A 23068-nucleotide genomic window follows, 5' to 3' on the forward strand; every position below is an offset into this window, starting at 1 on the left:
TCCGTGCGCAAGCAGCTCAAGCAGAAGCAGCGCGCGCGGTCTTATAGGACCAGGGAGGAGCGGTCAGTCATACGCAAATAAACACAGCCATAATCTCACAGACCTGCTGAATCTGATCTAAGAAGATTATTTGTTTTTAATAGCTAATATTCTGAAAACTATTTAAATTCAATAAGTGAAAAACAAAGTGCTCTAATATGATAAAGAAATTTGAGCTAAACAAAAAGCAAGAATCGTCCACGAATGAAAAGTCTTTTGGACAGGTCCAGTGGCAGTAGTATCCTTAATAGTTTTGGGAACAAATTAAAGCAATATTAAAATAATATGGGGGTCAAATATTGTGAACTGCGAACAAACTAATAGGCTATTTATAAATTAGCTTATGCCAAAAGCTTTTTGTTCTGGACAGGTGTCAGATGTAGTGCCATAGTAATGTTGAAAGTACTTTTCTAAGTAGATACCAACAATTTATTATAATTATTTTACACTTCCACTATGTAGCCTATTATCCATTTGCATAACTAAAACCACGACCCTTAACTCAAACCTAACCTTAACCCATAGTTACCCTATTTTATTATTTTACTGTAAAATAAAGTGCTAAATTGTTATCATTGCCTTTCATTTCTGAACTGACAAAACAAAAACTATGTATCTCTCGATTTTTAATTATAATTTTTGTTATTATAATATTTCACCCAAAACGTAAAACTATGTAATTATTTACTCACTCTTCACTTGTCCCAGACGTTTTTGAGTTAGTTTTTTTCTGTTGACTTCCATATATGTTTTTCCTACTATGGGTGTCAATGGTTACCAGTTTCTCACATTCTTCCCAATATATTATTTTGTGTTCAACAGAAAAAAAAGAAACAGATTAAAAGTTGAGGTTGAGCAAATAGTGAGTAAATTTTCATTTTTTAGTGAACGATTCCTCTAAATTAATCTATAATGTTTATTAGTTCAACATGCCAAATGGCAACATGATAATATTGCGTTTTTATGATTTAATTGGGCTGCACGTTTCTCGTTATAGTAGTGGTGGTTGTATTAGTTTACAATGTGGAAAGAGATCAAGAAAAATCGACTTTTAATAAAATAGCTGGTGTAATGAACTGTAACGAAAAACAAAACAAAACAAAACAAAACAAAACAAAACAAAACAAAACAAAACAAAACAAAACAGAAGCTGCACCTGCAAGAAGCCGAACTCTGGGTCGGTGATCTCTGAATTCAGAGCTTTTATTGCGCAGCCTTTTGACAGCGAGGCGTTTAAAATAACACGAAGTCTGTAATGAAAGTGCAACAAACACGCTGGCAAACGCACTTCAATGATACACAGAATCAACAAGTTTGTTTACACAAGCACTTTCTGTCTTTATTTACCAAGCATTAGTTTTTTTTAAACAAATATATAAAAAAAAACTAAAAAAAATTAAAATCTGTTGATTATAGATCGATCGATGGGATCTAATTTGACATTAAATACGAGTCATTTTGATCTGTGCTGGAATGACATGTAAATGTGAGTTGTTGACCCGCTGCGGTTTGTTTTCATTCAGTGGCAAAACGATCATGAGAGCACGATAAAGAACAGCAGGGGTCTCTCTCTGTCAACTCTTTTCTTTTTCTCTTTTCTTCACCTCAGTTATAAAATCAACCAGTACTAGTCAGTTTTTATTATTTTTATAGTCATTATATACAGACAGTGGAATTTGTCTTCTGTCATGTGCCTGGCTTCAAACATTTTGTTGATTCTGCCTCACACTCACTGTCAAATATAAGTTTTCCCTGTCCTTCCTGTCACAATTCTTTACTGGCCTTGACATATAAGAAAAATGTGTCTTGCTGTTAAATGATGGGGATTTCTCTGACTGAGTTTGTGTTTCAGTGCGATGGAATGCAAGAGTTTAAATCAACCATATGGGCTTATGTGACCAAACTCACTAACCTGTGACCTCTCATCTGTGACCTCAGCTTATGCGCAATTTGACCATCCTCATTTGGCCTAATAATCTCCTTGAAGCAAAATACCTAATTAAGCAATGCTTTGTTGGAACAACAAACAAATAAAAAAAAATTCTATTGATCTTCCCAAATAATCTTAATTTGTGACCTTGGACCACAAAACCAATCATAATGGTATTTCATAAATTAAATTGAGATTTAAACATCATCTGAAAGCTGAATGAATAAACTTTTCATTGATGTATAAATGAATTAATTAGGACAGGACAATATTTGGTTGAGATATATAAAAATCTGAAATCTGAGGGTTTAAAAACATCTAAAACATTGAGAAAATTGCATTTAAAGTTGATCAAATTTAGAAGCAATGCACATTATTACTCAGAAATGAATTAGGGATACCACCTGATGCAGAACCTGCTATTTTCGGATATTCACAACACATTTCTCATCTCCCAGATGGACTCCAGCAGTCTGTGTCTAGGTATTGTGGGTAAAAGGCTTGTGCTCTGGCACTGGAAGTCGTCTTCACAACCTTCATTTCAAATGTGGATTGGTGACATAATTTCGGTAATACAGATAGAAAGACTGAGATTCCTGAGGACTCATTCTTTTGAAAAATTCTTTAGTGTCTGGGATTTATTTCTCGAATATTTGGATGAACAAACCAGCCACTCAATCTCTGTGGATTCTTCAGAGACTTAATTTATCTATTTCATTTATTTATTTATTTTCATTCATTCATTTTCTATTCAACTTAATCCCTTTATTAATCTGGCACAGCGGAATGAACCGCCAACTTATCCAGCATATGATTTACACAGCGGATGCCCTTCCAGCTGCAAGCCATAACTGGGAAATATCCATACACGCTCATTCACACACATACACTACAGACAATTTAGCCTACCCAATTCACCTGTACCACATGTCTTTGGACTTTGGGGGAAACCGAAGTACCCTGAGGAAACCCACGCGATCACGGAGAAAACATGCAAACTCAACACAGAAATGCCAACTGACTCAGCCAAGGCTCAAACCAGTAGCCTTCTTGTTGCTAGGTGACTGTGCTACCCACTGCACCACCGTGACGCATTTATTTATTTATTTATTTATTTTTATTCATTTATTTATTTATTGTCTGTTGTCACCCGCTAAACTATGTTGTCATTGTTGTATTGTTGCTCATTGACTCATTGTATGTGATTTGTCCGGGACAGTAGCATGTATTGTGTTTCTGTATGTGTTTCTCTGTGGTTGTTCTTGAAAAATTCAATAAAATATAATTATTAAAAATAAAAAAAGAAATGAACTAGTGATATATCTACAATGTTTCCATGATCTTTACTTAATCCTCAAATGATTTATGAAGAGAGATGTTAGAAAAGTGATGATTATGACTCGCACAATGTATTTTTGGCTATTCTAAACCTGTGAAACTTAAGACTGTCTTTGTGCTCCAGGGTCACATTTGTTTGTTGTTCCAGTAAAGCATTGTTTAATTAAGTAACAACTGATTCACTTCAGCTTTAAGAGTGTGTTCATATTTGACAGGTTTGGTCTTATTAGAACAGACTTGAATAAATAAACAAAACAAATTTAACAGAATTGATGCATGGCTCCATCAGAAAATCGAACATTTATGGAAACGTAATTCATAAAACTATATTTACTGTCAAAAAAAAGTTTATTTTGGATAATAAAATTGTTCTTCACACTAAAAACTGGGAAAAAAAGAACACAAAGGTTCATCAAGATCATTCATTCATTCATTTTTCTTCGGCTTAGAGCCTTTATTCATCCGGGGTCGCCACAGTAGAATGAACCGCAAACTTGTCCAGCATATGTTTTACACGGCGGATGTCCTTCCTGCTGCAACCCAGTACGGGGAAACACCTATACACACTCAATCACACACATACACTACGCCAATTTAGTTTATTCAATTCACATATACCGTGGGGAATATACATATACACAGAATATACATATCCTGTGGGGGAAACCCATGCCAACAAGGATAGATCACCCAAACTCCACACAGAAATGCCAACTGACCCAGCTGGGACTCGGACAAGCGACCTTCTTGCAGTGAGGCGACAGTGCTAACCACTGAGCCACCGTGTCGCCCTTTATCTAGATCTTTTTACTAAAATGTTCTTTTAAGGCATCACTGTGAAAACCCCTTTCTGGTTCTTCCTGGCAGCTACAGTATGTGTGTATGTCCATCTAAACCATTGGTTTGTGCCAAACAAGCAGTCTAAAACCCCTACAAAGATAGGTCCTAGTCTGCATCCAACACTGGTGTGGTTCGATGTATGAACAAAACACAGAGCAAAGGCATTTAAATTTCACAAAAACAGTGATGTCGCAAGGACAGAACGCTCAAGCTCAACTAGTATTTCTCATTATACTTACAATATTGCCCTTTACAGTTCAACACGTTGTTGAAAGTGCTCTCCTATAGGAACAAATAGTTTTTTGGTTTGTTAGTTTTCAAATTACAGGAGAATTTCTTGTGCGGTTTTGACTCATACAAAGTACATATTTCATAAGCTCTTCATGAGATGATAAAAATGCTACTTGTACCCACAAGTGTAATTAGCCACGCACACAGCATTATTTAGGATGTTTGGTAAATTCAGTAATAAATCAGGCATTATTAAAACAATCTTTTTTTCTCTTTGTATCCTACAGTTTAGACAAAAAATTGACACTGTGATTGCTAAGTAAAGCTTAATGTGAATTTTGATCTGGACTAAATAAACCATGATGACTGAACTACACTCCAAAAATAAAAGTCTAGGTTGTATCTACCCAATGCTGGATCAAATATAGACAAACTCAGCAGTTGGGTGTTCATGCACTTATTTATTCGGCTTTCACATTACATACAAATCTTAATTTAGAAAAAAAAAATTATGATTAGTCTTGTGGTTCAAGGTCACAAATTAAGATCATTTTATATTAAGATAACCCTAGGGCTGGGCGATTAGGCTTAAAATCAAAATCTCAATTAATTGAACATTTGGTCACACTTTATATTGATGGTCCGTTTGTTGAATTTAAGTTACGCTGCATCTACATGCCAACTAATTTTTATTAGATTATAAGTAGACTGTTAGTGTTAGAGTAAGTTGACAAGTAATTGCTAAGTTTCTTATAGTCAGTTAATGTCTGTTAAAGGAGCAGTATAAATAGATATTAAGCAGACAGTCTACTAATACTCAAACGGACCATCAAAATAAAGTGGTACCGAACACTTTAACTAGATTACAATTAATGAATGATTATTTTATTTGTTTTTTTGCCCTCACAGTTCACTCACAGGTTTTGTACAGTAAATATGTTCACATATTACGTGAGATATTTGAATTATTTTAAATTAATTGAAGGAAAAACACACTATTGACTATCTATGATTATTTACTGAACATCAACGCTGAACAACTGAAATTAAAATACACATTGCCTAAAACCAACAGTCACTGTTTTCCTATAAAAATGAAAATAACTTGCACTTTTGGAAACAAAATAAATTATTTTCAAAGTTTTCAAAAGTAGAAATTAAGCAGTATCTCTCCTAAATAAAATAACTCTTGTATATCGTGTAAATAATATTTTAAACAGTGCATTTCTTGCATCTTCTGTAAACAAATATTTTAAGGTAAATAATAATTCTATTGTAATAGAAAATATTACGTCTCTAGGCATATCTAGTCAGCTTGCAATCATCATCCATGTAGTGCAAACGTGCAATGTGTAGTTACATTTTTTAATAAGGTGCGTGGGTATGCGACCACGCAAGGCTGTGCCGGACCATACCTGTGCATTCAAAGTAAAAGTATTAACGAGGCTTAACAGAGCGGGGTCACGTGACTCCACACACATTAGGGAAAGTAACTGAAAAATTATACCTGGAAAAATTTGATCGATTATAGGTTTTCGATTAATCGAACAACCCTATTTAACCCAATGCTGGATCAAATATAGACAAACCCAGCTGTTGCGTTTTCATGCATTTATTTATTTATTCAGCTTTCAGATTAAATATAAATCTTAATTTAGAAAAAAAAAAGGATTAGTTTTGTGGTCCAAGGTCACAAATTAAAATTATTTCCATTTTCGTATTACTTCATGGGATCTTGTTCTCTGCTTTGACAACTTTTAATATAGAAAATTCTACTGCTTTTATTGATATATAGTTGTTTGAATCAATAGGTTATACATAAAACATCTCTGCAATTGAAGTACTAGCCCCACAAATGTGTACATTCATCACAAATCTCTCATTTAAATGAATATTTTCTATAGGATGCTTTACAATATTATATTTGTACAATATATATTACATTAGATTAATCAGTACTGAAGCCAAATCTGGAGCCAATCTAACAAAATAACATACAATTATAGTTCAAAAACTAGTACACCCAAATTTATATTTAAATATAAAATATATTATTAAAATATATATTTATATTTAAGGAAAAATATTAAATAACATTTTAAAAAATAGCAAAGATCAAGAGAAACAAAAAATATGCTGTTGAAATACTGTAGCAGTACTGTAGTAATTTTTGCAATATTTAGCATGATTATTATCTTTCCATTTCTAAAAATGGTCAGTGACTAAAATATTATTTTAATAAATATATCTGTTTAATAAATCAGTTTTGTTCAAATACACCAATATTTTACCCATATTCACAGAGAAATTGATCAAAATATTTATTTTCAAAATGGGGTGTAATTATTTATGCTGAGCACTATATTTAAAAAGTACTATCATTTCATTATCTGTTTTTTATATATAAATTTGCATGACCAACGCAGAAAATGTATGGGTTTTATGCATGATTACATACATTCTCACAGTAACCATGTAGTAAATCCATGCAATTAATTCAAAAATATCATTTCAATTTAAGGTCGAATAATTAACCTAACATTAGGCTTGTCCCAATGTTGTATTAATACAACCCAGCATTTTGTTAGAGTGTAATAAATGGATCTCAGAGGCTGTCATTAGCAAGATCACAGATAACGTTTATATAATGTTTGCTGGCTTGGTTTGTGGTCAAGGGACAGAAGTTGGGCTTTAGTCTGTGAGCTTCTGCAGGGACTGAGCTCATGCAGAGATGGTTTGTTTATAGCCAGAAGCGGGTGTTGGGTAAATAAACACAAGGCAGATGTTAAGAATGATCTAAGAAAGAGAGAGTGAGACAGTGGCAAATGGTTTCCAGACCCTCTTTCCATGTCTCATTTATTTTCTCGGAGCTTCCACGGCCCGTAATATGTCACTTGGTGCAGCTTTTACAAACATGCCAGTGTCACTTAAACCCTGGGCTTTCTGTCCCCTCAGCTGCACCAACAACCCCCTCCCACAGCCTACGACACCTACCACGCTTTCAAAACACCTGCATGCTGTTTTTACAAGCCCGGGGAGGGCAATAATCAATGAAGCTATGTTGATTCATACAATCACTAAATTGAGGGTTCCAAACAATCAGCAGTTAAAGCTTTATTTTAGTTTCAGGGGCATTTCACATTGTTTACAAATAAAAACAAAAACATTTTGGTTGAATTTACAGCACAATATATACACAAAAATTGAGTTTTGGGGCAAACTTTCAAACATGTTCAGTAGACATGCTCATTTCTTGACAACAAAAACAAGAATGCCACTATACAGGCCTGTAGGTGCACCGGCTTTAGAGTTTTTTTTACAAAGTGATATTGTCAACTGACCTACTACTGGCATGGATTATACCGCATTTTAGTTATGTAATTGGGATTGTTTTGGCAACATTGCTGTCTGAATGCAAAATGCTATTTAATGTAAAATAATAAATAAATGTCTTGTCAAAAGCTCAGGGTTTGCGTGAGCTTTCCATTTATTTACATTTTCGAATCGCTTTATGGGGTTTTATTCTTCGCCTCGACAACTTTTAATATCAAAAATTTGACTCCACATTTGAACAGAGTGACTTTTTGAATCAATGTATTGCACTGTTAATGATTTCTGGCCACAGCCATATCATCCTGCAGCCCAAGACTGGTTACTCAGTCAAGCTAAACAGGGCGGAGCCTGGTCAGTATCTTGATGGGTGACCACATGGGAAAACTAGGTTGCTGTTGGAAATGCTGTTAGTGAGGCCAGCAGGGGGCGCTCAACCTACAGTCTGTGTGAGTCCTAATGACCCAATATAGTGAAGGGGACACTATACTGTCGGTGAGCGCTGTCTTTCGGATGAGATGTTAAACCGAGGACCTGACTCTCTGTGGTCATTAAAAATCCCATGGAGGTTCTTGTAAAGAGTAGGGGTGTAACCCTGGTGTCCTGGCCAAATGCCCTCCATTGGCCCTTACCCATCATGGCCTCCCAATTGTCCCCATCCACCGAATTGGCTCTATCACTGTCTCTCCACTCCCCCTTTAGCTAGTGTGTGGTGAGCTCACTGGTGCCGTTGTCCTGTAGCTGCCGTCGTATCATCCAAGTGATTAGTAACAGTAACAGTGCGTTGGTGATTAGTGAACACCTTCAGCTGCCTTCAGCTCCGGCGGCAAGAGCGTCAAAATTCGCTACACTGATCTCGTATTTACAGGGGCCGTTGCAGCATATCATATCATTACATTCCTGCATAAAACATGCTTTCCAGCGTCAAAATGTTGCACCCTTTTTTCATCAAATTCATCAAGTTGCATGTGGTGTGTGTGTGTTTACAGTAGTTTGACTGATAAATATGAATTTGTAGCTAAATCGTTAGCGGTGCCAAACAGCATTTCCCGTTGTTTGCATCTTTGCTACAACATACCGTTAGGGCTAGACACTGTACATGTCATGATCAATTTTAACAAATAAAAACTCACAGGCTACAGCTTCTGCTTGTTGGAGCTGCTCCTTCTTTTCTTTGTTTTTTATTTCATCAATTTGCATGACCAACACAGAAAATGTATGGTTTCGAACAATTAATTAAGCATAATTAGATTTGACTAACCCTAGACCTAACCCACATTCTAACACTAAACGTATAGTAAGTAAATCTAATTAATTAATGTTACTCAGTAGTTAAATAAATACAAGAACACCTTAAAATAAAGTGTGACCAGTCCCTTTGTTAAAACCAAATTAATTCAGAAACTGTCAGAGAAAAGATTCTATAATGCAATTTGACAGCATAAACATACATAAAACATCTTGAATCACAAACTATGGGAAACTTGTTTATTCGTTTTCCTTCAGCATATTGCCTGATTTATCAGGGGTTGCCACAGTGGATTGAACCACCAACTGCTCTGGCATATGTTTTATGCAGCGGATGCCCTTCCAGCTGCAACCCAGTACTGGGAAAACTATGGGAAAATGTTAATTAAAAATTACATTCATTCATTCATTTCCTTTCGACTTAGTGATGTTTTATAAACAAATTTCGGGAGGAGCACGCGCAGAAGTTTCAGTATCAAATAGGTCATTGACAATTATTCTATTATCCAATCAGTTCTTGACCAAACCCTTATATATACCAAAGCTGTCTTACCTGCAGCATCTTACGACTTTAGCATCCCTCCACCACCCCGTCACCTCACCTCTTAAGCATTACAATCCCGGGGGGAGCGTTCTGGGGCCGGGCTAGATACTTCGCTCGAATTCCTATTCCTCTCTGTTTCCTGATAAGAGGAATAACTCGAGTTTGGGTGTCTTCCCCGAGCTCAGAGCCCTCTCCCCAGACAGCACGCCAAATACGCTTTATTGTGAAACTATTGCAAGTGTGAACTCGTGAAGTCTCCATTCCAGAGGTCGACACATAGAAATGAACCGCCAACTATTCCAGTATTTGTTTAATGCAGAGGATGCCCCTCCAGCTGCAATCCAATATTGGGAAACACCTACACACTCATTCACAAACATACACTACAGACAAATGGATTAAATTCACCTCTATCACATGTCTTTGGACTGTGGAGGAAACCGGAGCACCCAGAGAAAACCCACATGAACACGGAGAGAAAAAAAAAACAATGTAAAGTAATATTAATTTCTTCATTAATATTTATTTTTATGTTTATTTGTTATTTTTAAACATTTATAAGATGTATAAACACCCTGACTTAAGTTAATGAATGCTAAATGTCTCTAATTTGAAAGTTATGCATTTGTCATGTAATGACAGGCGTGATGTTCTCATATAAGTTGGACAGAATGATTCAGTGAGCTAATACTGCAGCTGAATACACATATATACATGGCCAATAACATCACGTCAGAGAAAAGCCGACAGTCTTGTTTAGGAGCAAAGCAAGCTGTGTTGGCTGTTGGGTTTATACATTTGAGTGAGAAGAGCAGGTGTGAGTGTGTGTTATGGGAAGAGGGGGTTGACACACTATAGAACTCTAAGAACTCTCCCTTCGTGATGAACCAACAATCTAAGGCTTTTGTTAAAGATCTAATTCAATATTTACATTGACAAAAAAAAAACATTCATTGTGAAATGCTCATTGTGAAAAAAGAAGGGGACTCAAAATGTTTCTGATCCTGTTTACACCTTTATTTGGTGTCGTTTACTTGTGATCAAATTGACTAAACTAAATGTAAATGGCTTTACACAGTACAGTGATTTTTTTGAAAATTCTCTCACTGAATGTATACATTCAGACATTTAGCCTCTCGCTTCTACTAAAATGGACCTGCAATTTTGATGAAATCACTCTGCACTCTGTTCAATCAAATGGTCTATGTAAAACATGATATGAATACATAAATATGAATATAAAAAACAGAGACAAAAAAGTAAGGTAAAATTTAAAGCTGATTTTATGTGTTTTATTTAAATTACACATGTATCTCATGAGTAACTATGCCTACAAGATTATAGTGAAGAGCAAAACTAAAAATATTGTCAATTTACAGTACGTTTTATTCAATTTTTATTTTTAGCAAAACTTAAAAAAACTGAGTTATCAAATTGTATTAATTCGTACAATCTAATTCGTACAATTTTGTACGATTTGCTTATCCCCCAATGACGGTTGGGGTTGGGGGGGGTGGGTGTTAGGTGTCACGCCTCCTTTTTTAAATCGCACAAAATTTTGTACGTACGAATTAGCCACTAAACTGACAAAACATAAAATATGCACGTTTTCTCGTGGGAATTCTGTACACCGTTTCCCTTTGAGTGAAAAATGACATGCCTTCAGTAAACCTCTAAAATAAAGCAGCTAAATTTATTTTCAATCCTCAAATCCACTTTGCATGAAGCAGCATGAAGAAACACAAGAATCCTCATCTTCATTACAAACTCTGTAAATGTCTAGGTTTTCCTCATCATTGTGCAGTATTTCACCAGTGTTAAAGTGTTAAATAATGGTGTGAAGTGTGAAACGTTTTTTACCTTTTAGTTATTGTGGTGTAAAAATGGTTTTAAAGCTGGCTGGTCAAAATTGACCCAAAGGACCATTGTTGTACCCTAAATCTGTACAGTCTAATGAATATTTTTTTCCTGATGGTGGGATCGTTTTGAAAAATGTACCAAATCTCAAGATAAAAAAAAAAAAAAAAAAAAAAAAAAACATTGTTTTTGTCTGCTGTTAAAATGGTGCCTGGTGATTTTTGACCCATAAGTCAACATGTCAAAAAATATTTGGACATATTATTATGAATTGCATGAGTACTGAGGATATAGAGAGCGAGTACGAGTTTATCATTGTGTATAATGTTGTATTGTGGTGTAGTACATGAAAAGTATGACTAAGATCAATGTCTAATAACTCATATTGTGGCCATGTGTGTGTGTGTGTGTGTAAGAAAGAAAGAGAGGGAAAAGAAAAGGGTCGGAAGAGCAAAAATGTGTTTTAAGGACAGCTGATTCTTCACAGCATTTGCAAGGTTAATGTATGTCCATCCAGCAGGGATGAGAAGTCCATTCTTCAACTGCATGTAACTCCACAAATATGCTGAAAAAGGTTTGGTAAATATCCTCGGTGTGAGTGTGTAGGAATATGACATTATTTTGACATCACATAACCCTCCTGGATGCAGCGTCAGCAGGGGATTTGCACAGCGCACAGACCCACAGTGTGAAATCAGACGCTATTCAGGGAAATGTTGACTGACCCCTGCAGGTAAGGGTCAATGGTAGGATCCTGCCAAAAGCTGTACAGGAAAAGGAAGTCTATTCATGTCCTATTGCTCCATAACTCTTGGACTCTGACATACAAAACAAGACCATACACCAACACACACGCACACACTTAACACTTCAAAACAGAGGAAAAAAAACACAAGTCTATATCAATATTTAGGTGGCAGATACAATATTTAAACAGACAAAGTAGTCTATTGGGAAAGCTTTCCCCACTTTTGTTTTTGAAAATAGGCTCAATTTAGGCCCAGAGATGAGTTTTACCATATCTGAATTCATTCAGTTGATCTCTGGGATAGTAGGACAACTTTTAGCTTAGCTTAGCATAGATAACTGAATTAGATTAGACCATTAGCATCTCTTTCAAAAATGACCAAAGAGTTTAGATAATTTTGCTATTTAAAGCTTAAGACTTACATCATGTACTAAGACCGATGGAAAATGAAATGTTGCTATTTTCTAAGCTGATATGGCTAGGAACCATACTCTCATTTCAACATTATAATCAACGATCTTTTCTCCCGTACTATGGCAGCAGCAGGTGCAATGATATTAGTGCCGGTCGTGTTGAAAGAAGTTACCTAGCTGGGGAAAATTTCCAGGCTCTGCAAAATATCATTGCACCTACTGCATCCATGGTACTGCAGCAAATTTTCTTGATTATTACGGCAGAATGAAAGTATAGTTCCTAGTTTTTAATGGATTCAAAAACACAGAAGCATTGATAAAGTTAATCAGATAATTAAGGGATTAACTAAGTGCTGTTTAGAATTGAGAATAAACACCTGCTGTTAACAAGCAGAATCACTATGTGGGCCTAGTGAGGGTTTCCTGGGGGCTAGGTGAGGGTTAGGGTTAGACCAACGGAAAATGAATGTTGCTCTTTTCTAGCCAATATGTCTAGGAACTATCCTTCCATTCCAGTGTTCGAGGCAAGGAACTTTTCTCCTGCACCATGGCAGCAGCAGGTGCAATGATATTAGTGCCAGTTGTGTTGGAAGAAGTTACCTAGCTGGGAAAAATTTCCAGCCGCTGCATAATATCATTGCACCTACAGCATCCATGGTACTACAGCAAATTTCCATGATTATTACGGCAGAATGAAAGTATAGTTCCTTTTTGAATGGATTCAAAAATGGTAACTGTTTAAACTGTAAAACTCAACTCTAGGAGTTCAAAAACACAGAAGCATTGATGAAGTTAATCAGATAATTAAGGCAATAGCTGAGTGTTGTTGATAATTGAGGGTAAACACTTGAAGTAAACAAGCAGAATCACTATGTGGGCCTAGTGAGGGCTTCCTGGGGGCTAGGTGAGGGTTAGGGTTAGACTGACGGAAAATGAATGTTGCTTTTTTCTAGGCCAATATGGCTAGGAACTATCCTCCCATTCCAGCATTATAAACAAGGAACTTTTCTCTTATGGCAGCAGCAGGTGCAATGATATTAGCCCCAGTCGTTTTGTAAGAACTTATAGCTAGGGAATTTCCAAGTGCTGCTGAATTTCATTGCACGTAAAGCATTCATGGTACTGCAGCAAATTTCCTTGATTATTACGGCAAAATGAGAGTAAAGTTCCTAGTTTTGAATGGATTCAAAAATGGTAACTGTTTATACTTTAAAACTTAACTCTAGGAGTTCAAAAACAATTGACAGTTGAGGATAAACACCTGCTGTTAACAAGCAGAATCCCTATGTGGGCCTAGTGAGTCCTTCTTGTGGGCTAGGTGAGGGCCAACGTTTTGGCATTGAGCAAACTCTCAATGGCCCTGTGCTGGAAACCTAATGGGGATCTTGTTCGCAGGAAAGTTCATCAAGTTCACATTCAGATCTGCCTCCATCCAAGTCACTGCCTCCATGCAGTTTTCTTTTTTAACTTTTTATAACTCTGGTCTGTTGCTACATTTGTTACACTGCAACTTCAAAACCAAAAGTAGTAGTGTGAATTATCAAAGTGTGTTTGTTACAAGCCAATACAGAGAATGGCATTATCAGTAACCATCTGTACACAAATATAACTATCTCTGCATCATTCTAAGTCTCACTATCACGATCATCTTACACTTGTGAACAAGTGGAAGGATGATCTTCTTCCAGGTCAAAAGCCTGCGTCTTATATCTGCTGATCCCCAGACAGACTGGATTTGTCAGAGAGCTATGATTTCCCATGCCTGTCAAAAGCAGAAGAATTTCATCAGCAATGACAGGTGCCTATGAGGCTGAAATATTCATGAGACTTTCAAGTACTCTCACAAAGTCTCTCCCTTAGATGGAAGCTAATACTTCAAGGTGCATTAAACTCTTTTCTTCCACCACCTGTCATTCTTTGTCCTTCTCCTTCTTGTTAGGAAGAAATATTTTTGGGTTGTAGGAGACAATCTTACAGCTTCCTTTATTTCCCCCAAAAAGCAGCAGGTGCAGCCCACACTTCCCAAATTGGGTGTGTGTCTGTCCGTCTTTCTTTGTGTCTCCTCAATCAGGGCTTGTGCGTGTTAGGAGACTTCTAAGGATACATTTTTTCCAGGCCGCAAGGAAGCCACAGGAAGTCTTCTCACACGCGACCATTCTTTTGCCAGAAATTTACAGTTGGGCAGGTTTGTTCCGCATAGGCTCGGGGCCCCCTCTTCACTTCCTGAGGGGCCCCAAAGGGAGGCCAAGATCAGGGCCGGCACCCCAGGGACTCGTATATCGGCAATGGACAAACTCTGTTATCTTCCAGCTGAGATCTACAAGGTAGTAATCGCTGTTCGCAGGCCTGTACCTTCTTCCACGATCAAAGGATGCGGCTGTAAAGACATGATTCCTGCAATCAGCAGCTGTGACTAATCGCTCCACAGATCTTGAGGTTACACCGCATCTCTTGACCTTCATGCTCTTTTCAGGTCATTTTGACCCGGATTTCCTTTTCCTTAAAAATATTATCGCTTTAGGGTGAAACTGACTTTATTCACGCAGAGTTGTAACTGCTTCCAATTAAAAGAATTAAACTGTGTCCAATTTAAAAATAATAATGATTTAATTTTTAGCATTTTTTCCTAAGTCTAATAGACTTTCCAGTGATATCTCAGCTGTAAGAGTAACAAATAATAACTTGACTTCTAGTTGATCATTTGTAAAAGTGGTAGAAGGCAGATTTTTCTGATGAATAATCTGTTGAACTCCATCCAAATCATCACAAATACTGCAGAAGACCTACTAGAACCTGCATGGACCCAAGATTCTCACAGTCATCAAGTTTGGTGAAGGAAATATTATGGTTTGGGACAACATTCAGTGTGAGAGATCTGCAGAGTGGATGGCAACATCAAAAGCCTGGAGAAGGATCTGGATGCAGACCTGGTGCAGTGCAATCTGAGCTGCATTCAATGCTTTTTAATGCGCTCACCTAACCTCACCCCTAACCCTACCCGTCACAGTAACGTCACTCACTCCATTGAGTGCATTGTGTCTGACATCGCATCGCTGAGTGATGCAATCTCAGCTTGCATCATAAAGGCTGCATCCAGATACTATTGACAGCCTGAGGCATCAAGATATCTGTGCTGCCCATTACATTACAAACCACAGGAGAGGGAAATTCTTCAGCAGGATAGCGCTCCTCATACTTCAGCCTCCACATCAAAGTTCCTGAAAGCAAAGAAGGTCAAGATGCTCCAGGATTGGCCAGCCCAGTCACTAGATGTAAACATTATTGAGCATGTCTGGGCTAAGATGAAGGATTGTTTATTTTGGTAAAATAAGTATAATCTAGAGGTCTTTGTCTTTCAAAAAATCAATTTTTGATACCAAATGATCAACTAGAAGTCAAGGTATTTGCTGTTCCTAAAACTTGTATAGGCGACAAGACTTTTGTCAGGTAGTGTAATAATATATAATATTTTGTATTCTGACCAAATATCAGATTCAATCTTTTTGACAATTTTCTTTATATTAGGACTGGGTTAGGAACTAACTGATCACGTGCCTCTTTGATCTGAGCTAATATTAATTAGATCAAAACTGACCATCTATTTAAATGAATGGGACAGACTGAATATAATAGAAACCTTTAGCATTCGGAAGCTTGTTCATGTTCAAATGTGTTTGCACCTTGGACCTATGTGACATTCATACTCATACTAACAAACACACACATAATCTTTTTTGTTGTTGTTGTTGTTTTTTTCAGTGCTATATATTAGTACATATACGACTTTTGGTGGTACTTGAGGTTGTGTTTAGCACTGCAAACTGATTCTTCTGTTCGCAGTCATATGGGAACCAATTTAAGTGCTATATACTATAGCACCAATAATAGTGCATTATTGTGATAAACACTGAACATTTTTACCTTTATGTAAAACAGCATTTTTTTTATTTAAAAACTGATGTGTATAAGTTCAAATCAATAAGACTGATCAATCAGTTTAAAAAATAAATACAAATCCAGACCTAATTCAAAGAAAAGACGTCAACAAAAGATTCAATCCAGTATTTGGTGATAAGATATTTGTAAGCTATTTTTTGTAGGCCAGTAATTTTTTACTTTGTCAGTTCATTCAAAAGTTACAACGGTCGCCTATAATAATTTTTTTGTTGCTTTTTTTAGCTCTCTATAACACACAAACAAAAAAATATTGCAACAGCTCTGGATTTTAATGCCTTCTTTCTTATTTGATCTGATTTACAGGACCTGATGGATGCACTTTATGGATATCTACATATCCAAAACCTGCCAACATTTGCATATTTATATTTGTCAAATAAGCTTTAAAAAACTTAAACAAATTGCAAAACTCAGGAATATGCAACCAAATTCTCCTTTAAAAAATGCTTAAAATGTCATTTTTATTACATCATTATTGACTGAGCCACCTGCATTTTTACTGCTAGAGAATCTTGTTTTCAAAAGCTTCAGTCATCACTGTTGTAAAGTCTAAGAGGCCTTTTGCTATGGATATTAGGCTGAGGTCAAGGGTCAAAGGGAAGTGAAATGCCGTTACAAGGAAAATATCTGAGGTGCCCGTCCTGTGATCTCCTCCAGACAACAGCTGAAAGTTGAAATGTCTGAGCAGTTTTCACTACATTTTAACTGGATCAGTCTGTGAGCTTCAATCTGTCTATATATAGCAGTGTAATAAAAGCGAGCTGCTGTATTCATTCTTTTGCTTCAGTCCAGCCTGCAGAGAAGGACACTGGCCAGTTCTCATGACACATGACCTCCAACATGTCCTGCCGTTATGGATGAACTTCAGAAAACATCCTACAGTTCTCATGCCCTTCCACTGGCATATATAATCACATTTAATTGTTAAATATCCTTTCAGCAAATGCAGTGTGTCTAAGTAGTTTGCCAGTATTATAAATTGTATAGATTTTTTCAGGATGTGAAAAAGAGCTTTATATCTAAAGCATGACTGAACTTGCGGTTAAGAGGACAAAGTGTAATCAAATCTAATGGAAAACAAACAAGCGCACGTCTGTGGTCATATTGTTGATGCTCATACTGTGGCTTGGCATAAGGGTTTGCATGGAAAATAAATAAACAAAAAAAGTAAATAAAAATAAATAAATAATAGGCCCAAGCATCAAAATGAAAACATCCAATGCTTTTTTAAAACAATTAAATTATTATAGTCCTAAGTATAAATGAGTACACTACACATATATCTTTTTAAAATAAATATCTTAGGAAATTAATACTTTCTATAGGATGCTTTACAAAGGCAAAACTGAAACTTACAGAAAAGAAAATGAAGTTCACAGTCCAAAAGAGTAATCACAAACATTGAATACAATTTTCATTAACAGGTATAAATCAGAAGAATCTCTAAATAAAATTATTGTTAAAGATATTTTTAGAGTTAGCAATAAAATTTAAATGCTGTTTCAATTCAAATGTATTTCTATTCCTAATGATATTCTTCTTTCAATTAACAAAACTATTTTGTTTTAAATGCACCAATATATTTTGGCTATATTCACTGAGAAATTAATACAAACATTCAAATTTTGACCTTCTGTTAAACATAATTTGGGAAATATTTAAAACAAGAAAAAAGGGGGGCTAATAATTCTGTCTTCAACTGTGTGTGTTATATATATATATATATATATATATATATATATATATATATATATATATATATATATATATATATATATATATATATATATACACATAAATATATATACACATATATATATATATATATACACTTTTCTATTAAAATTAAAATCTGTATTGAAAAATGACTACATCCAAACAAAACATTTAACATCTGCATCAAACAAAACATTTGGCAAAATTTCAAGCGAATAATTACTTTCAGACAAGCAAAATTTAATTATTTAAATAATTATATAATATACTTCTATTTTTTTATAATAAAAAAATATAATTCTATACTTATATATATATATATATATAAAAAAAAAAATATATATATATATATATATATATATATATATATATATATATATATATATATATATATAAAAATTAGAATTAAAAACATTGAAAATATTATTTAATTCGATGATATTAACAGAAACCAAAGAACTGAAAACATTGTGAAAACAAACTATTGTGTTGATGAATACATTTCAAATTAATTGGCCTATTAGTTCAATCTAAAGTGTTTAGACCAGGGGTGCTTAAAATCGTCCTGGGGGGATGATGTGCAAAAGAGTTCAGCTCCAACTTGCCTCGACACATCTGCCAGGACATTTCTAGTATGCCAAGTAAGAGCTTTATTTGATGGTTCATGTGTGTTTATTTGGGGTTGGAACTAAACTCTGCAGGACATAAACCCTCCAGAATAAAGTTTAATGACTGGTTCAGAAAAAAAAGGGGAAAAAGTGCTATTTAATGCTGCCATCTACTGGTCATGATAAAAACGGACACAAAATGAGATTGTTTAGTCATTGTGACTTGGGAAAATCCCACAGTAACCAAGCAAAAGTTGACAAAGGAATATAAATAGTGTCAAAAATGTCATTTACAGTTTTGGATGATTCAAATAATGGGTTCAAAAAAGAAAAGTCACAGTAATGTCACTGTAGATTTGGCGTTGATGCTCCCAGGTAAGTGCGCAGGTCTGAAATGTTAGATTTGATGATCTTGGCAGGTATGGATTTCATCTTTAACCTCTGATAGGCAGCAAATCGATGGCAACCTCCGAAAGAATAATAATAATTGCCCCCTTTTTCTCCAGTGATCCAAAGCACGTCTATCGGAGGAACAACAGAGATATCTGAGCATTCCTGGGGGGGAAACACAGAAAAATGAATGTGAGCATTTAATTGGACCTGCAAATTGGGTTTTAATTTCTCTATTCTGTTAAACACAAAAAGAGCTAATCTAAAGAAAGTTGTAAACCTGTAACTTATCACTAACTTATTTGTTTTTTTCTAATGTGGAAGTCAATGGTTACAGGTTTTCAGCTTTCATCAAAATAATTTGGTTTGAGATTGGAACCAATACAGGGTTTCTGCAGGCTTCAACGAGGTAGTTTAAGACTTTTAAAGACATTTGTAGGACCGTTATGAATGAATTTTTAGACTAAAAGACTAAGGAATTTTTCAAATGGCTCAGATGATAAAGATCTTTAATTGACCCATCAAAAAATGTAATATAATTTAATAAATTTATTATTGCAATATTAGAATAATATATTAATAATAGACGATTTTATATTTTTAGTTATATAGATGTTAGATTATATTTCTTAGCTAAATATTTTAAATATTGTGTAAAAACAAGCAAGCTCTACTTGTATCCATACACTTTTTCCCAACATAAACTTTCTTTAAAATAAAAAAAAAATGAACAAATGTTTTAAAAGTTTTAAAAACTATAATAATCTAAATCTATGCACAACAATCTGCCCAGGTCGGTGTCCTCAGCAGTATATACATGGAGCACTTTTAAACAAATGTTATTGTAAAGAAAATAATTAAACCATTATGATAAATAGAGTTAAAAATTACTTTAAATAAAATAAGTTTAAAGTTTTATTGGGATGGATTGTTGGTGATTGTATGAATTTTGGCTAGATTGGGTAGCTATACATGACCAAGGAAAATTAAGACCTGTTTAAAAAATGATGACTTTTTAAGGCCTACTATTTAAATTTTGAGATTTAAGACATTTTAAGACTTTTTAAAACCTCGCAAAAACCCTGCAATATATTGGCACTTGTGGGTCAGTAAATAGGAGTACATTTTCATTTTGGGGCAAACTGTGCCTTTAAATACATTGACACTGATGGTTCTTCTATGCAAGAAGGAGGACTAGTAAAGTTAGCAAGAAACCTTTTAATTGCACAATAGGTTATATAGGTTATTTAGTTTAAGAAAAGGTTAAATGTTATTCGCACTATGTACTAATTATTGTACTAACCTGTATGCTCGTCATGAGGCTTTGGACCTTCTGCTCGTCCAGAACAGGCGGAATGGGTCGTATAATAACATCCATCGGGATATTATGGACGTCATGGATGTTGTCTGAATGAATGGAGCGGTTTTCGCTGCTTAAACTGCCCATGTTTCGCATATGAATACGGAGTGGATTTACGATTAACTTTCGGAAATCACCGTTTAGAGTTTGAAACATTAGCAATAGTTTTAAAAGAAAACTGAGACAGAAGGGAGGTGTTCTCTTCTTCTATTTTTCTGAACATTCACCGCTATCAGTGCATTACTGCCACCTGCTGATTTGATTCTAATTTCTATACGTTTCCAGAAACATCTATTAAAGCCAGTTCACGCCACTGAATAAAAAAATAAATTATTTAATAAAACAAAAAAATATATCATTCAGAATAAAGTGAGAATTGCGAGTTTGGAAGCCAGAATTGCGAGTTATAAAGTCAGAATTGTGAGTTATGAAGTTAGAATAACAAGTTATATAAAAGTCAGAATTGCGAGTTATAAAGTCAGAATAGCGAGTTATGAAGTCAGAATCACAAGTTATAAAGTCAGAATTATGAGTTATAGAGTCAGAATTGTGAGTTATGAAGTCAGAATTGCGAGTTTGGAAGCCAGAATTGCGAGTTATAAAGTCAGAATTGTGAGTTATGAAGTTAGAATAACAAGTTATATAAAAGTCAGAATTGCGAGTTATAAAGTCAGAATATAGCGAGTTATGAAGTCAGAATCACAAGTTATAAAGTCAGAATTATGAGTTATAGAGTCAGAATTGTGAGTTATGAAGTCAGAATTGCAAGTTATATAAAAGTCAGAATTGCGAGTTATAAAGTCAGAATTACAAGTTATAGAGTCAGAATTGCGAGTTATGAAGTCAGAATTGCGAGTTATATAAGTCAGAATTGCGAATTATAAAGTCAGAATAGCGAGTTATGGAGTCAGAATTGCGAGTTATGAAGTTAGAATTGCAAGTTATACAGTAGGAATTATGAGTTATATTAAAGTCAGAATTGCGAGTTATAAAGTCAGAATTACGAGTTATAAAGTCAGAATTGTGAGTTATAAAGTCAGAATTGCGAGTTATAAAGTCAGAATTACGAGTTATATTAAAGTCAGAATTACAAGTTATATTAGTCAGAATTGTGAGTTATAGTCAGAATAGCGAGTTATAGAGTCAGAATTGCGAGTAAAGAAGTCAGAATTACGAGTTATAAAGTCAGAACTGCGAGTTATAAAGTCAGAATTGCGAGTTATGAAGTCAGAATGGCGAGTTATAAAGTCAGAATTACAAGTTATAAAGTCAGAATTACGAGTTATAGAGTCAGAATTATGAGTTATATTAAAGTCAGAATTGCGGATTATAAAGTCAGAATTGCGAGTTATATTGAAGTTAGAATTGCAAGTTATAAAGTCAGAATAGCGAGTTATAAAGTCAGAATTGAACGAGTTGCCTGACAGCTGAGTCTTTGGCCATGTTTAAGAAACATCTGAAGACACATCTGTTTTGTCAACACTTAACTGACTTCATTCAACTGACATTCTATTCCAGTACTGTTTTTTTATGTATGTCTAACTAAAACATAAACAATAAACGCAAAGGCTTTTTGCTGCATTTATAAAATGCTGTTTCTCTGGTGACCTGAAGTATTTCGCTTTGGAAAAAAAGTGTACGTTAAATGATTAAATGTAAATGTATAAAATGTATTATTTATTATTTATTTTAATAGTATCTCTTTATTCACAAGTGCATCAAATACCTTTTCAAAAGTCTGGTAAAATAACAACATCATGAGAGGTACTACTGAGCTGTTTATGTTCCATGGAGGAGATCCAGATGGATAGTTTTGTTTTGTGTTTAATTTATGATTAAATTTGTTGCACATTTACTGGTTCCCTGCCATTTTCTTCCTTGAATAAGTGCGAGTTTGCGATACTTCTACAGTAACATTGTACAGGTACCACTGCCTTCTAGGTTTTTGGAAGTGTTATTGTCAGAGCAACACATGGCTATGTGCAAGAAGCAAAGTAGATCAAAACTATTCATCAGTTGCCCTAAAACTTTTGAATAACACCCATTCTTGTCAATTTTGAAAAACCTTTTTGTTTCACAACTAGGCCTAGGCCTTTATGTATATAGACTTGTTGCGCACTTCTCAAAAGGTCCACAGGACCAAGAGCCATGGGAGCAGAGTGAGGCCTGTGGCTGGAGTGTTTAACAAGTGTCAATACGTAGAGGAGGCACAGATGGAGTAATAGGCTCTATGCACAGCTAGAGTTTTAAAGCCAACGATAAACCTCCGGTGAAAGCTTAATGTGAGTATTTTCAATTTCACAAGGTTGTTTTTACAGCATCGATGTTGTAATGTAATTACAATACGTTCAGTTAAATGACTTAAGTATTCATTTAGTTGTTCAAGCATAAAACGAGATGAAAGAACGTTATAACCACTAGCGCCATCAGTAGCAACAGGCTAGCACAGAAATACCATTGAAAATACTTGGGTAAAATAAATGTCCATATTTTAAAGACATGGCGGAGGGAAATGGGAT

At 35.1% G+C, this 23068-nt stretch overlaps 1 protein-coding gene across 1 annotated transcript; it reads right to left on the bottom strand.

Moving 5' to 3' along the window:
- Positions 1 to 18630: 18630 nt before the first annotated feature.
- srxn1 (sulfiredoxin 1 homolog (S. cerevisiae)) lies at positions 18631 to 20767 on the bottom strand. The gene is made up of 2 exons (XM_056464365.1): positions 20493 to 20767; positions 18631 to 19354 (listed from the first exon to the last, which is right to left on the bottom strand). The coding sequence occupies exons 1-2, from the start codon at positions 20703 to 20705 to the stop codon at positions 19145 to 19147; spliced, it is 423 nt and encodes a 140-aa protein (XP_056320340.1). The 5' UTR covers positions 20706 to 20767; the 3' UTR covers positions 18631 to 19144.
- Between the last annotated feature and the right edge of the window lie 2301 nt (positions 20768 to 23068).

Source organism: Danio aesculapii, chromosome 8, assembly GCF_903798145.1.
Source record: "Danio aesculapii chromosome 8, fDanAes4.1, whole genome shotgun sequence".
Taxonomy (NCBI): domain Eukaryota; kingdom Metazoa; phylum Chordata; class Actinopteri; order Cypriniformes; family Danionidae; genus Danio; species Danio aesculapii.